At 43.6% G+C, this 16,481-nt stretch overlaps 2 protein-coding genes across 3 annotated transcripts; both read right to left on the reverse strand.

The window, feature by feature from the left end:
* Positions 1–21: 21 nt before the first annotated feature.
* On the reverse strand, positions 22–6,761 carry ak2 (adenylate kinase 2). Of its 2 annotated transcripts, XM_084484561.1 has the most exons (7): positions 6,567–6,761; positions 5,999–6,124; positions 4,870–4,980; positions 4,299–4,393; positions 3,488–3,560; positions 2,332–2,551; positions 22–324 (listed from the first exon to the last, which is right to left on the reverse strand). In XM_084484561.1, the coding sequence occupies exons 1-7, from the start codon at positions 6,663–6,665 to the stop codon at positions 317–319; spliced, it is 732 nt and encodes a 243-aa protein (XP_084340687.1). In that variant the 5' UTR covers positions 6,666–6,761; the 3' UTR covers positions 22–316. The 2 variants fall into 2 exon arrangements, with proteins under 2 accessions (XP_084340687.1, XP_084340686.1); XM_084484560.1 differs by lacking the exon at positions 22–324 and having other exon boundaries at positions 2,291–2,551.
* Positions 6,762–7,421: 660 nt separating this feature from the next.
* On the reverse strand, positions 7,422–16,135 carry krit1 (KRIT1 ankyrin repeat containing). The gene is made up of 17 exons (XM_084484445.1): positions 15,975–16,135; positions 15,321–15,490; positions 14,724–14,880; positions 14,418–14,510; positions 14,156–14,285; positions 13,321–13,573; positions 12,978–13,093; positions 12,476–12,619; positions 12,158–12,314; positions 11,864–11,971; positions 11,265–11,421; positions 10,388–10,539; positions 8,987–9,153; positions 8,747–8,834; positions 8,426–8,632; positions 7,898–8,014; positions 7,422–7,732 (listed from the first exon to the last, which is right to left on the reverse strand). Exons 2-17 carry the CDS (start codon positions 15,420–15,422, stop codon positions 7,643–7,645), a joined length of 2,238 nt encoding a protein of 745 aa, XP_084340571.1. The 5' UTR covers positions 15,423–15,490; positions 15,975–16,135; the 3' UTR covers positions 7,422–7,642.
* Positions 16,136–16,481: the final 346 nt, after the last annotated feature.

Here is a 16,481-nt window from a genome sequence, read left to right on the forward strand (position 1 = left end):
AATAAACATTTTGAAACCAACTGATGAAAAACTGATTTATTACAGAGGTTGAATGAACAATTGGATGAAAGGAATTAGAGTATCGTGACCTGAGTTGACAGACGACAATTATAGACAGCCATACGATGACGTGGTGGTAGAGTAGCACTTAGGTGAATATCGAATCAACTCGACAGTACAAAGGCTTCCTTGCATTGACACTGCTGGCCTCTGCTGACTACCTCCCCTCATAACATCCAACCATTGCAGTGTGTCCACCCACCCATGCTTTTGTAGCCCCTCTTTTTCCAGGTTTGGAATGGGAAAAGTGGACTCTTCACCCAGCTGTGGAGAAGGAAAGGGAGGAGGGGCAGAGAGGGATGGAGAGAAAATTGGAAGATGTTTTCAATCACAGGGAATTCATAGTGCCGTAAAAAACATCAGCCAGATGGCGAACTGTAAATCTGTTCAGTCGTTCACATTTCTTGGGGATAGCCTGGGGCAACCCGACTGAGGGGAGTGGAGTTGAGTACGCTTGTGAATTAAATAAAATCATAAAAACAGTTAAGTGCAAAAACGCTGCTAGCATATCGGATCAAGACTTATCCAGGATTCGCTTGCTATTAAAAGTACATTCAGCTACCGACTATGGAACATAAAATATACCAGTACACCAACTTTAAATTCATCATACATCATGCCTACATCAAAACATAAGCAACCCCCAGAACACAGGCAGTGCAAAGATTTCAACAAATACACCAACGCTGAAGGACAAGAGGGAGAACTCACTGAGAAACAGAAGAGAGAAACGCACATAGAACACGGCATGGTTTCCCACAACAAAGACTTTTGGCCTGCATATCTTTATCTTGCATGTGGCTATTTAGTTTCAAGTCTGTGGGTCAACCAATCACGGATCTCCCTGCATTTAATCATGAGACGGCACAACCAATGAGAGAAGTGCATTCTGGGGTCTAATTCCCTAAAGACTACCAAAGACCAACATTCTCAGAAGTCAGAACAGACCATGGGCTATTGTCACATCCTGTTCAGGGGAAAGAACGGCACATAGTTCAATCCGGTCACAAAGAGTGCATGTCAACTGTTATGGTAAGCTGGTGTAAAGGCAGCAACAGGGGACTTCTGTCAATCGATACAATTCCAGCAGTTTAAACAAACCTTAAAACAGTAAAATATATAAATAAATTATTCTGTAGGGTAAGCCTATTGTTTTACTAGATCCACATATTTAAAGAAACACATCCCAAAGCAGAAACCTATTTTAGATAATCTAGCTCAGGATAGGTGTCCTTGAACACAAAAAAAACACATGCAAATAGTGCTTGGAACCAGCCTGTGTTGCCCTGGAGAACATGACATCACTGTGCTGAAAACTAACACCAAGGGTGTTGTCTAACTACTTCACAGCAATGCAGCAGTAACTCTTAAGCACACCGTGCCAAGCTTAATTGTGTACAATCATAATCATAAAACTCTATCATTAGCCCATATCTATGCCAATAGAACAATCAGGTAGTATCAGAAAATATGATGTCCAAAAGGTTAGTTCACACACTCTGAGGGAGTGAAGACGTGGGGGGGGGGGGGATGGGTGGGGAGGACAAGCACACTGGATCAGGAGTCATGTGCCCTCATGTGTACATTTGTCATTTATGACAAATGTACTTATTGTAAGTCGCTTTGGATAAAAGCGTCTGCTAAATGCCCTAAATGTAAATGTAATGTGCCCCACATTGACGTAGTGTGACAGGAAACAGATGAAAGCTAAATGCCAATTAGATGAAGAAAAGCCAAAAGATCAGATTATGCTGGATAGTGATAAAACGGAAGAGGGAGAGGAAAAGGAAATGGGAGAAAAGGGGGATAAAAAGAAACACAGGATAATAACTGTCAAGTTAAATTTGATCCTTTTACTTGTTATTCTGGCCACTGGTGGAGTGGGCATATGGCCACACAGTTTTATGTAATTGTCAAGATTTCAGCCGAAATGAGGTGTTTATATCAAAGGCTGCTATGTAAAAGAGTGGTAGGACTGCAGCACACTTGACGCAAACATACCAAAAGAGGACATAAGAGTCTCTGTCCACCACTACCAGATTATTGAGGAGAAGCGCTTCGGTCACGCTGCATAATATGAAGTTAATGAGGACACATCCATTGCTCAACGATTACCCTGCGGTCCACTAGGTGCCTCAGGCATCCACATAACCTTGAAACCCGAGACACAAAAGGGAGGAGAGAGAAAGGAGTGGGATGTGCCCTCAACGCGAGGAAGAGGAGGAAGGGGAGGAGGAGGGGCTCTTTAGACAAAGAACACATGGTCTTTACAGGCGGAGGCGCGGACGGGGGCTTCCGTGGCGGCCGAGAAGGCAGCGACGATGGAGGCGAAGACCACGCTGGGGCTCTTGGCGGCGTCCACAGCGGTGTGCAGGCCGCGGGCGCTGTAGTAGTTGACGAGCGGCACCGTCTGGCGGTGGTAGGATTCCAGGCGCGCGTGCAGCGCCTTCTCGTTGTCGTCACTGCGCTTCATCAGGGGCTCGCCGGTGACCTGGGAGACGGGGAGGAGAGCTGTCAGTTTGTGTGAGACGGCTGGGAGGGTTGAAAATAAATCAATAAGAGGCTTGTACAGCATGATGACGACGAGGGAATGGGAAGGAGGGAGAGAGAGAGAGAGAAGAGATGAACAGTGTGGTGACGGAAAGAAGGGATGAAGCTAGAGAATGAAAATACAATTTTACGCCTCGAAATGCAATGCAGCACCGCGTGTGCTGCGACAGAGGGTTGCGTTTTCAGTCTGTGCAAATAAAAATCGACACCACTAGCGAGCGCGTCTGGGTCGAGGCATTGGGTTTCTCGATGCATTAGTGAAGGCCCATTACTGGAACATGAGCGGGATGTAAAGCGGGCAGTGTTTTGACGTCAAGACAGCACTACACACCAGGCTACGCAACAGAGGAGGACATGTAGTGATGCTGACGTAGGAAAAATAAGTTCTTCACTGCATGTTAACCACAATAAAAATCTATTACAGATTTTTTTTTTAAAGGAGAAGTGACGCAACTCTTCGCAACTCATTATTGTGAAATTAAAACCGTTACACATCATTGAGAAAGATGGGTGGGCATCAAACCACAAAATCATTCCTTTAAAAAAATTATTAATAATAAAAAAGGTGGAACTCCTGATTACCTGCATGGCCATTATAAAACTTATAGTCTTAATAACTCACCGCGCAACAATAAACAAGACACGTATTAAAATAGAAGAACAAGCCTACAACACCTTGTAAAAACATTATGTCCCCAATGAAATGCTCATTCAGACACTCGCAGGATGCTGGAACCAGGTGGGAAGGGTGCTCTTGCACCACTCGATTGCAGAGAAAGGTTTTTAATTCCCCATGGTTCAGGGCGTTTCATTACTGTGTGAGAAAAAGCACTCCAATTGTTGCGGTGGAGGGAGGTGAGATAGGAGGCTGACTTACGTCATCCTTCATGGTCTCTTTAGGGGGGTTGAACTCCTCGTGGTAGGAGCGGCCACTTGGTTGATGGATCAGTCTGGGAAGGCGAGGTCAAAAGAGAAAAGGGATAAGATCAGCCCAAAAGTCAGACAACCACATTGAATAAAATACTAAATTGGGAAATAAAGGCAAGACTTTATGGATCATAAAGGCCTGACTTTGTTCAATTTTAAATAGTTTAGAGCTGATCAAGCAAGCACTTATTTGAAACCCCCCTGCCTCCCTAACAGTAGAGTCAAGAATGTCCTGCTTAACCCAACATGTGGCGTTACAACTGTAACAACGTTACAACATGGTTCTGTGAAACAAACAGTTCAAAAGTTTACTTAAGGACCCCTCTATATGGAGGACAGGGCTGGTTAGAACACCTGAGCTATCCAATCACACAGACTTGTTATAGGAAAACCAAAAACCCTTTGGAGTTATTCTCCTCACAAGAAAGAAAAAAGCCTTCTGAATTGAATTAATAATTTGGGCGGGGCTATGTTGACGTTACCTGGTAACCTAGAACTGCCAGCCACAGGTAATACACACAATAGCATAGAAGCCAATTTGAGCCCATGTTTACATATCCTTTTTAAAACTTTGTGCATCTAAGTTTAGGTTTGGACCACGATCAATACATTGCACTACCACGTCACCCAATACAGAACCTTTGAACCCCCATCTAAAATGGGGGTTTTTAGGGTTTCCATTAAAAGTGGACAGAGAATTGTTTTAGTGACTGATGAACAGCCCATGTTGGTGTGTTTATACTTGTGCATCGGACTCTTACCTCCCACAGATCCGGCGAACCAGCAGGGAGTCGTCCACAGCAAACTCAATAACAGAGTCCAGCTGTTCGTGTCTCTGGTCCAACAGGTTATCCAGCTGTAGGATCAGGTTCAGAAGACCGTAAGGCATGAGAACACACACACCATTAGGGATGCACCAATACCAGTACTCTGACTCAATACTGTGCTTAAGTACTCGTAAAACATCTCAGATAATGAAATAAGTCCCAGAATTAGAGAAAAGGGGTCCAATTCTACGTTTTTGCCATTCTCCCCAAAACATTATGCAAACACAGGTGGCTTTCTTTTCGTGTTACGTGGTGCGGTTTGCGTGGAGCTCTGCCCTATTTCCTAGAACTCTCAGCCCAAAATGCATTTTGTAAAATCTCAGGAGCTGATTACATTTCTGCAGCGCAGTTTAATTCATACAGGCAAAGGGACATTATTTTTTAATATAGGTGGTGGTAGATAGATATTTAACAAAACAGGAATATCGGTTAGCTTAGCTAAACTGTATGATCCAAGTATAACGAAAGGAAGGTGGAACGTCAATGACCAATCAAAATCACTCACCATCTCTGCTTGTTTGACAGTGCGCGGGAAACCATCCAATAGGAAGCCCTTCTTACAGGGGGGTGTGTCCAGGTTCTTTTCAATGAGTTCCACCACCATCTCGTCACTCACCTGAAATGGTTGGCAGTGATGGACTGCTATTACTACTAACTAATAACCAGAAGAGAAGTTTTCAGCAATCATAATTAAGTTTATTCTAGCCACTAGCAAGTGAGAAGTATTTACTGCTTGTACCTAATGGCAATCAATTGCAACCACTGTTGCACCTGCACGGACAGCTTGGGTCATCCTCTTTGTTTTGAATTGCCTTTGGTTTCACAAAAATGTTTGTCTTGCGTGAGCAACTTTCTGCCCAGAAGTGTGAAAAGTGAGTTAACCCAATCTTTTCATGGAGGTGTAATATAAGTGAGTTTATCACCAATAAATACAACAGATAAGACTTGTATTATAATATATTGGGCCCTCCACGGAATACATCAAGATTAAGAGGTTGGAGTCATACGACCTCTTGGACCCCTTTCTTCACTGGAACTTCTTCACCCAAGTTATTAAAAATAAACAGGTAAAGAGACATTTGCCCATTAAAAAGAAAGTATAGATTGTCTACTACTGGCTACTAGCTTGCCAAGACACATTTGTTTCACTCAACTTGTTAAGGCATAATTTATTACACCTAGGCCTGGGCGATATGGCTGAAAGACATATCACGATATAACTTGATCATATTGATCGATATCGATAACTATTGATCATTTTAATTACCTAAAAAGACTAGGAATTACCATGCTGGATTTAAACACTTCTGTTTAACACTTAATATGACCATCCACTGTTCTTCATTGATAAACACTCCAATGTCAATACAACAATGAAAAACACTCCAATATTGTAAATAAGTATGAAACCATGTTTGTGTAACAAACCCAGCTGCTAGATTTGTTGGTCCAGTCTCTTATCGATATATATTGAACATGTTTTATATTGATATTGATCAAAAGTCTATCATGATACGAACATTTATTGTTTTATTTCCCAGGCCTACAAGTTTATTTGTCGTCCATTTGCTATGAAGGCCACTACACCAAGCTGATTCACCCATGAGACAAATGTCATGGATAATAAACCTTACCAGTTTGCCAGCATCCATGGTTTGCTTGAGCTTCTTGCCTAGCTCGGTGCCTGATGCAACCATGGCTCTCAGCATATCCCCAGTGGCCAGGTGACACACGCAGTACTGCTCCGCCAGACGAGGGGCCTGGGAGGAGAAGGGGGGGAGGAGGGAGTGGTGAGAGAGCTCTAGTGCTAAAGTATTCAGCTGTCAACAGGACGTGGAACACGATACAAATAATCACTTGTGATTCATATAACACTCGTTACTGGACAATATATGTTATTCAAGACAAGAGGAAACATCGTGGAGTATACAGTTGATCCAATATAGCCGGATCAGAAAGTCGGCGCAAACATTGTACTCAAAAACAAGTTACGTTAGAAACACTTTCTGGACTTCGCCCACAAAAGGTTGACTTGTCACGCTTCAACATGTTATATGCAACAAGGTTATATGCAAGATATTACTTAAAAGGTATGTTGACTTTCGGGAACAACAGGTAGTGCTGCAGCTGTAGTGCCAGCTAGTGAGCGCCCAGTGTCAGCCATGCCGCACCGCTCAGCTAGCTGCTCAGGGTCCGTCTTACCTGAGTACCTTTCCCAGCCCCGGGAGGACCGAGCAGGATGGCCCGGATACCCTCCTGCATGTCAGCCACCGCCTCTTTTAACTGTGTAACGGGAGCCATGTCTACCGTGTGGGAACAGGACAGAATGTTAAACGCCCTTGTGGTTGTTTCTCTCTGTCAACTCGGACAACTCCGAGGGAACGGAAGGACCACACCGAGCCCCTTATTCTTCTTCTGGTTTTATTGGCGGGTCATAGTTTCAAAGGAATGTTGTGTAGCGCCACCTACTGGACCGGAGTTGAAATAGTATCTCCTAAAGGTGCAACATCTCTCTTTCTATCCTATGCTATCCTACGTTTGGATAATAACATGCTCAATGGTTTCACTCATCACATAGCATAGCAGCATAACGTTCTTTAAATACCTCTCATTGTGATGTCATGTGTGTCTAAAGTCAGATTTCTAGAGGTCTTTATTTTTATTTTTATTTATTTTATTTTTATTGTTTTACTTAAATCATCTGAAATATATCATTATTAACAACCACTAATTCACAATGTTGATATATATATTGGTGCTATAATTGCCATTCCTCTAATTTAAGCTTGGTGGCTGACCAAACTTTAAGTAATGCTTAGCACTCCAACGGATGTTGTATTACCACATTTACTTTCCTCTTGTGGTTACTCTGGTACGTGCTATTTGATTGGTTTTTACTTCTTTCAATTGTAGCCATAAAAACTTCATATGACTTTAGTCATAAAAGTCAGCCAGGATGTTGGCACTTTTCTACATTCAACAAATGCATGCAAAGACCAACAAATATATTGTACAACAAATAAAGAACAGAGAACAAGAGATTTCAGCAAAATAATATTTATATTTAGTATATACCATATATAACTCATAACAAATAAAAAAATTGAACCATTAAATAAACATATTTACATGACATTTGACATAACAAGCATATCGATTCAGAGCACACAACTCAAGCACAGCCAAAACACACACACGCTGAATATAGGATGGGCCTATTTCACACACACAACGACCAGTTGGTCCATAGCAACCAGGTGAATGTTGTTCCCTATAGTTCAACCATAGGCATACTTGTCCGAAAGGCTCTTGTCATTTGGAGTCATCTGTCCACTGAGCTTCATGAGCAGTTTCACAATAAGGCCGGCCTTTAGAGAAGAAAAACAACCGCCATCAGAGTGCAATGAGTCAGACAATCATAACATCCACCTTCAGTCATTTTGAGTAATTTCAGTAATCCAGATACATGCAGTTACAATGCAACTCAAAAGCAGGATCTGTGAAACGTTACAGAGGAACGTCAAAAGGGGCACCTGTTTTGTGTGGACGATGATGTTCATCTTGTTCTCCACGCTGTGGATCTGGAAGTATTGGTCCGCCTGGCCTAACTGCCACATGAACCCTCCGTACTCTAGGCTAATGAGAAGCACCTGATAGCAGACAGAGAGAGACGACGTAAGCACAAGCGGTCTGTTCAACCATCAAAGTGTAGGGATAACACACGTAGGGACCTGATCACCTGATCACAGATGCATCCCTTGTAATTCCATGTTTGATCAAAAGTCTTTTGGTTTTACCCCTGCTATTTTCATGGCGTATGTCTTGATTTGCGTCTGCATGTTGCAAAGCAATGTTTGATGCTTTCCATAATCCAGATGGACGGAAAATGTTCAGAATGTAAATTCAAATGGATTAAAAATAATAATTGTCAAACAAATAATCATAATCGTATACAATTGTTCTTAGACAGTAAGATACTACCCATAGCAACAACAACATAATTCAACTGGTGACTCCCTAGTCCCCGGCCCTTTTGTCCAATAGGGCTGCTCCCTGCTCACCTTGGTCTCCATGTTCATGAGGTGCAGACCCTTGGTGTTGACGCCCACCATCACCCGGATAACCTTGTGGTTGCTGGCGCTGGCCTTGGTGTACACCTGCCCTGTGAAGAAGGCGGCCCCGTAGGTGGGGACGTCCCAGCAGTTCTGCAGGAAGAGCCGCTGTAGGTGGTGCATCTCCTTGCTCACACCCTCGCTGGTGCTCAGGGCCTGCCGGAGGGGGGAGCAGGGGTGGAGAGGGATTGGTTAGTAGAAAAGACAATGGAGTGTATGTTGACCAATGGAGCTTTTTCCTTGGTTATCGTGCCAGGCAATGAAAAGTACCTTGTATTCGTAAAGGATCCTGTTGGTCCAATGGTACGCCTTGCTTTTCACTTTAGATATTGGAACTATAGACCGGAGGTTTTCTTCACTGTTGGTAACAAAAACAATAATTATTATTTTATTGTTTCCAAATCATCTTTTAATACCTCACACACTCGGTGCCTGACCACAAGCAGACAAAGTGACCTCTAGGCTATATTACCCCACAGTGCCCTCACAGTCATGTATTAGTGCTCTTACTTGAGGAAGCCCTGCTTGTGCTTCTTGCTCTCGTAGTTGCCGTAGATGATCTGCAGCAGGAGGCTGGCCAGGGTGATCAGCTTGCTGTCAGGGGAGGGGAACATGCCCTTGAGCAGAGAGTGGCGGGCCTCGTCGAACAGGATCAGGATGGACAGCGGGTCCTCCACCTGAGGCAAAGAAAATCAATCCAGGTTGAAGGAAGAACGAGATGTGATTCTCACACACTGGTGGAGCATACAGTATGTCAGGTCGACCCAGGTCAAGCCCTTGAGGGCTTGCACATCACAACTTCATATTGGAAGCATTGGAGCATAGTATTGGTAGTTATTGTGTTGGTAGTAATGGTGTGTAACTGGTCATTGTTTAATCGTGAAAGGATTTTTCTAGGGATGCACCGAAATTTCGGCCACCGAAAATTTTCGGCTTTCGGCCGAAACACTTTTATCACCGAAACAACACGGCCGAAACAGGAAATTGTGATGACGCAAACAAAACCCGCGGCCAGCACACGCTTGTCTGGATAAGCGCCTTTGCGCCAACATGTCTGCGGTGTGGGCATATTTCCATATATCTGAAAAAGACTAAATGTAGTAATCTAGAGAACCAGCTACAACCTTGTTTTCATCCAAACGAGCCGTCTTTAGCGACGGCTCGCTATGAGACAGCTTCTATGAGCTGTCGGCTATTAGCCGCGAGTTTAGGGACCGTCCGCAAAGTGCCGACAGCTTCTATGAGCTGTCGGCTATCATCCGCGAGTTTAGGGACCGTCTAAACTGATTGATTTATTATTTGAATTGCAATGCCTTGATTTTAGTGAGGTTAGTACACAGTCATAGCTATAAATGCAATGGTAGGCCTACTAATAATTGGCATAATAATTTATTTCGGTGTTTCGGTTTTCGGCCTTGGTTTCCTCATTTTCGGTTTTGGCCAAGAATTTTCATTTTGGTGCATCCCTAGATTTTTCACATGCAGAGACATTCTTGTGTTTGAAACTGCCACAGCGATTCTCCAGTGAGACGTGGCAAAACTATGTTTCATTTCTCCAAGTTCCAGTACATTTACGTTCATTTAGGATTTTACATTACTACAGCTCCCTTGAGTCATCTCAAAATGTAAAAATCCCATGATGCATTCTGATGCAAAAGCACTGTTCATTTATTGATTTATCACAAAACCCCAAGGGAGTATAAACCAAACCTACATTCTATGTCTGCATGTATTACTTTTTTTTTTTTTTTCACAATTTAGTACCTTTGCTTTTGGTACCACAATATAGAACAAAACATGTTTTCCGCCACACCTGGTTTTCTATCGGGACTGTACAGTCACTGAGTGACAGGAAATGCCTCTAAATGCTCCCGGCTGTTAACACTACATGGCGTGTCTACCAGACCTTACCTTCTTCTCCACGTCCAGGGGAAGCCTCACGTCCCTCCGCAGGAACAGCTGGGGGTTCTCCCTCTGGGGGTCGAGCACCGTCAGGTCCGTCACGATCTCCGTCCAGATGCGCAGGTGCTGCAGGGGCTTGTGGTACGGCTTCAGTTGCAAGTCTGTAAGAGCACACACACACACACACACACACACACACACACACACACACACACACACACACACACACACACACACACACACACACACACACACACACACACACACACACACACACACACACACACACACGCACACGCACGCACACGCACGCGATTGGTTTGGTATGTTAACCTTTAGAGAGTAACTAGACACCGAAATCAAAACGTCGAAATCAACCGGCCCATCTGTCTGATTGGTTAGAAAGAGTGGTAACCTTTAAACCAAAGGGAAATTGAATACAGATACTATTTATTAATGAGCAGGAATTAGACAGGGTGTGAACATGGGGATTGAACCGAGTGCCTTTTGGCTAGGAACACCCAAGCTCCTTGGTTTTCAAACTATGGGTCGGAATCCTATAATTATTTTTGTATGCATGCCGCCATGTCTTGTCTATTTTATTTGAACATTAGACTGTTGAAAACTGGAAACGGCAATACTGTATCTATAAACAACATACATTGATGTCAATAAATAAACGTTAATAACCACACTATTTTGACATGCAATTGAGAATGTACAAATCTTTGGTGGGTCCGGATTCCTGTTCCAAAAGATCCTGTGTACATGTGGGGTCCGTGTATGACGTTTGGGAACCCACCATTATCCTATCCACCACTACTCTTCTCTAAACGGACAACCATTCAAAGAGGCCAGGCCCTCGGCCCATACGCCGCAGACTCACTGAGGTTCTCTGAGCAGATCCAGATGGTGAAGTACTGCTGGCTCTCCTGCGACAGGCGCATGCCCTCCATGATCTGCTGCACCGTGCTGTTGTTGCCGTGCTTCAGCTCCACCGAGCGGTAGGAGCCGTCCATGCGGTAGATCCGCACCTTCTCGTACTGTGGAAACACCAGGGTTTTACACGTCCGCAGCTCAGCTCCAGATTCTTTGGCGGTTTTTTCCGTTTGCACTGCAGCACATTTTATATAATAAAGTGTAAACTGTATATTTATGCATCTATATTGATGTTTTTTTTTATTGAATTCCCTGTACAGCTGCCATGACATATTATTTGATTGTGAACACCCACCTGGCAATAAAACACATTCTGATGCCGGTTCAGAGACGAATGATTCTGAACACATCTTAACATTCTGAACACCTGACATCATGGCCACAAGAAAATGATTGGCATGCTGCTAGTTGCGTTGTCCCATTAAATTAACAATAACCCTGTGACTCAATGGACCTGATCGAGACATATTATAATGTTTCCATCAGCGACTGCCATTTGTGTTTTGGTTTTTGGGTAGAATATGGCCGGACAGGAGAGGAACTCACAGGTTTGGTGCTCGCCTGCTGCAGTAACTTCACCGTCTCCTCCCACTCATTCTGCTTGTTCTCCTCACACACCTGCAGAGGGGAGCGCTTCTGCTGGTCCTCAATGTGCTGGGAAACCAAAAAGAAAAGGATATGCCAAAGGTGAGACATAAAGGAATAGCCTGCATTTGTTATTGAAAAAAAAAAAAACACACAAAAAAAAAGGATTAACAAAAAGGCATTTTTGAAATGTCATCAAAACGCCCTTGATACTCCAGGGTACCCAAGCCTCTGTTGGTACTCTGTGCTGCTCACCCGGTCTATCTCAGAGTGCTGCAGCAGGAGCTTGACGATTTCAGAGTGTCCTCCGCGGGCCGCAAAGTGCAGCGGGGAGCTGAGCTGTCCGTTGAGCAGGTTGGGGTTACACTTCCCCTTCTCCAGCAGCAGACTGGTGGCCTCCACCTTGCCATGCCTGAATGAAAACCAAACACTGAGTGAGAAAACGTGATCCACTATGCATGATAAGTTATATGTGCTTGGCGACCATGTAGGAGCACTTATGTTAACCACTATGATGCCCATAGGACGTCAACCAGCAGGTGCTACGCTAGCGTAGCCTGGTGGAGGACTGACCAGCAGGCGTAGTGGATGGGAGCCCAGTGGTCGCTGTCCAGCTGCTTGACGGAGAAGCCGCTGTCCAGGAGCTTGGTGAGCAGCTCTGTGTCTCCCTCGCAGGCGCTGCGGTGGAGGGGGAAGTCGTCCACCCACTGCCGCTCCCTACAGCGTCCACAGGAGCACATTGGTTGGATGATTAAACAAACACGTTGTAAAGTCTCTTTTGTTGAATAAAACAAGGGCTTGCAATGAGAATCTCCCGCCATTTTTCTCCAGTGAAGCCATATTGATTTAGAGCAGGAAGAAAATAAAGGGTCTTAATGAAGCAGTTCATCGTACATTGACGAGAAACTAATCATTTAGAATAATAATTCTGATTTTGGGAATGGCTGAAAGTTATATCTAACATTTTCAATGAACAATACATCAGACGTTGCCGTTAAAGAAAGTATTGTGCTCTTGCTCGCAGGGCTGAAAAAAACCGACACCATGACCTGTATTAAATTAGTTTGTTTCTCACTTGTCTTCTGAAACACTGTTCGGTCCATGCTGCCACTTCTCTCTTTTAGGAATCTGGATTTTGGAGTAGTCTGGAGCTCCGAGTCCAAAGTAAGGGTTTATGATCACTTTGTCCACCTACAAATAGATTCAAAGAGAGTAGGTTTAAAATCCACAAGGAAGTACTGCGGAATAACAACACCAGCCGGGTTAATGCCTCATCAACAACTTCAACCATAAAAATCACATGCGATTCTCCATGTACACTTGGGTCTACTGTGAGTCTAAACCAGGCCTAGCCTAGACAAAGTTGACATTGTCGTCAGTAATCCTCTCCTCTCCCTCCTGTGCATGCTCGTCCTCACCCGGTTGGTGTACTGCAGGTCAGAGCCGTAGAGCGGGTTCAACACGCACACGTCCGCCTTCTCCAGCGACATCATCTTGCTGCGGACCTCCAGGGCGGTGTAGCCCATGTGCAGCCCCTCCTCCTCGCTGGGCCCGCGCTCCGGGCCGCTGGCGTACGCCGGGTTGCTGACCGTCGTCTTCACCCTCTCCACCGGCGCCGGCCGGAACAGTGCCGGAATGGCGTGGGGTATGGTGTGCTGCTCTGCTAGCCATCTACAGGTCAAAGGTCATGAGTTTGAGTATAAAAAATAAGCAGCTTTTTTTTCTCAATCAATCTGAGAGTCAATGACGTCTTTCTTCAAGATGTCGTTGAACGAGACGGCACCCTGGATTCATTAGCGGTTGTTATGTTCGCTCTACGGCTTTGTCTATGCGTCCTAACTCTCTTTCACCATTCCTGATTTGTCAAACAGTCAAGCAATGGAGTGATACTCATACACACATAAACAATTTGCAAGGTCGCGATATTAACAATGGGGGATCTAAGTTATAAGAGGGGGATACGGCAGAGCAAGTGGTTCTTTATAACTGAGCTGAAAGCATTTCAGTAGTAGGTTGTTATAAACATTCTTATCACTCCATTTTTATGTCCCCTTTAATGTATCAAAGGTTTGTTTTTGTAGTACATCACTAAAAAGCATAAATCGTCTCACAAACTAGTTGAATAAATACATGACAAGAAAATTGGCACTGGACAAAAACAGTTGTGTGAAAGGGGCTTCAAACCCATCCCGTAAACTGCTCTGCTCTGTCTCTTTGCGTTGGTTTAATGGTCGCTGTGGAGGAGGTGCGTACTTGTCTAAGGCCAGCAGCATCCTGGAGGTGACGGAGGAGAAGTGGGCACTGGTCTCACTGCACACCCTCATCATGTCCTGAAGGCAGTAGAAGCTGGGGCTCCCCGCCGTGTAGCAGGGCTTGCTGTTGTCTGCACACACGCACACGCACACACACACACACACACACACACACACACACACACACACAGTGGAATAACAGTACTGCTGTGAAGTCAGATGTGGGACAGGGGAGAGTGGGCGGGGGGGGGCGGGGGGCTTACCTTTGACACCAAGTGGCACGATAAAGAGGGAGACCTCTTTGCCTTCATTGTCAGAATTGAGGGTGAATTTCTTCATGTGCACCACACGCTTCCCTGTATTGAGACAATGAATATAAACAAAATTAGAAACTGCTGCATATTGGTTATCTTCACTACAATATCTTTATAACAAAACAGGAAACAGGCAGAACTCCACCCGTTACATTTTTTGGTTTCCGTTCCAGGCTCTGGGGGGTATCCCCCTATAAACTCTGCTATAACATAGTAGGACTGCTTAATCCAAGATTATAGTTGGACCCAACTCACCTATTAGGCCTTGGTTATTGGATATGGTCTTGGTCATCTCATCTACATAATTCAAAATAGATCTGGTTCGGTCTCCGCCTGCAGGGATCTTTGTTGCTAGCAGAACTTTCTTTCTCTTCTTCTCCTTCCCTTCCAGTGGTACTTCTATCAACAGGATCTGTACAAGAACATAACACAACACAGAGGTAGGTCAAGCCACAGCCTGCTCCCCTGTAGTTGCGGGACTGCTACTGCAGTATTATTCAAAGGTTTCTGTATATGGATTTGATACGTAATCACTTTGAGAAACAGGTGATTTATGAAATACATTTCAAGATGAATGCCTTAATTTCCTTCCTGCCAGGCTTCAATAGGCTGTAATGCTTGTGGTTACTGCACACTTGGAAAATAAAGCGGCAGATTAATTCTATAGTTACATTAATTATTAATTAAAAGATCACATTAATTCAAGTCACTTTGGAAGAATAATTCTTTCTAGGGTTGTCATTTCTGACTGCTTGACTTATATTCTATATCTCTACGTGCTCTTTGAAGATGTAATCAGAAAGATTTCGTGAATAGCTTTATTCAGAAAAGACATTTGAACAGTCAATTTACCTCATATGATTTTGCTCTGTATTCCTTTGAACTTAAACTGACTTGATTCTTTGGGCGAATTACTGCAACGAACACCTCTTCAAGATTGTCCTGGTTCCCCATGGTGTCGTCTTCACCTCAGTGCCTTGTGTACATCCTACACAGCGATTAATGGCTAGGGAGGTGCATGTCTGAAACAAGAAATGTGTGGATGAAAAGGAGATAGATTAGTAATGAAACGTCATCACGACTTTTCCCGACTTGTAGATCTCATCAACAACAGGACAATCACCACGAAGCAGGTCGTAGAAATAGATGGAAAGGTAAAAAAGCTTATACATTTAAAACTTAAGTCGGTATAGCCCTATCGTTACTAGGGAAATAAGTTGACTTTTAACCCCGTACAATAATAATGTAATTATGTATATAACAGATCTGAATTGTTTATTCTTACTTAAGTCACGCCCCGGAAACTAATCGCCCTGTTGATTTTCATCAACAGTTAAACGCAAAGTTTAACATATCAGTTTAAACAAAAAAAAAGACTGTACTTTCGTCTGGAAAGATGTCTTTATATTGAAATATAACATACGCTTTCAGAAACGAATGAGCTGCATCATGGACAACAGTCAACAGACTCTTGTCGCTTTCCAAAAAGAAACACCTTCATCTTACCTATAAGTTGTATATTCTCAAAGGTATGCAGGACAAGATCTTCGAAAGTTGATTTCGATATATATTCCATTGTTAAACGACGCCATCGATCTTACTTTACTCCAAAAACTATACTATTCTTGTATGCCTAATAGGCCTTATTGACTTCATCGGTCAATGTGTTGCCGACAGAACGGAGAAGGAAACTGAAGAGGGTCCGCTTGAGTGTTCGTTCGTTGATAGCAGCGTACTCTGGCGGCGGGGTGGACGTATTGCATTTCGCATATTAATATATTATATAACTTGCACTGACAGTGCTTATAAATAATAAAATAGTATGTCCACTCTACCTACAAATTCTTAATTATATTTCATAGTTTAACTTTTTATTTTTTAACATATTGTCTAATATCAACCTAAGCACGCTGTATATACTGTAGGCCTATATTGTATTCATGCATAAACTGTCATTTTATTTCAATCTACCTGTATAAAGAAACCTGGTAATCATTCCATATTCATTCCAGC

This window comes from Micromesistius poutassou (genome assembly GCF_964030765.1).
Source record: "Micromesistius poutassou genome assembly, chromosome: 20".
Taxonomy (NCBI): Eukaryota; Metazoa; Chordata; class Actinopteri; order Gadiformes; family Gadidae; genus Micromesistius; species Micromesistius poutassou.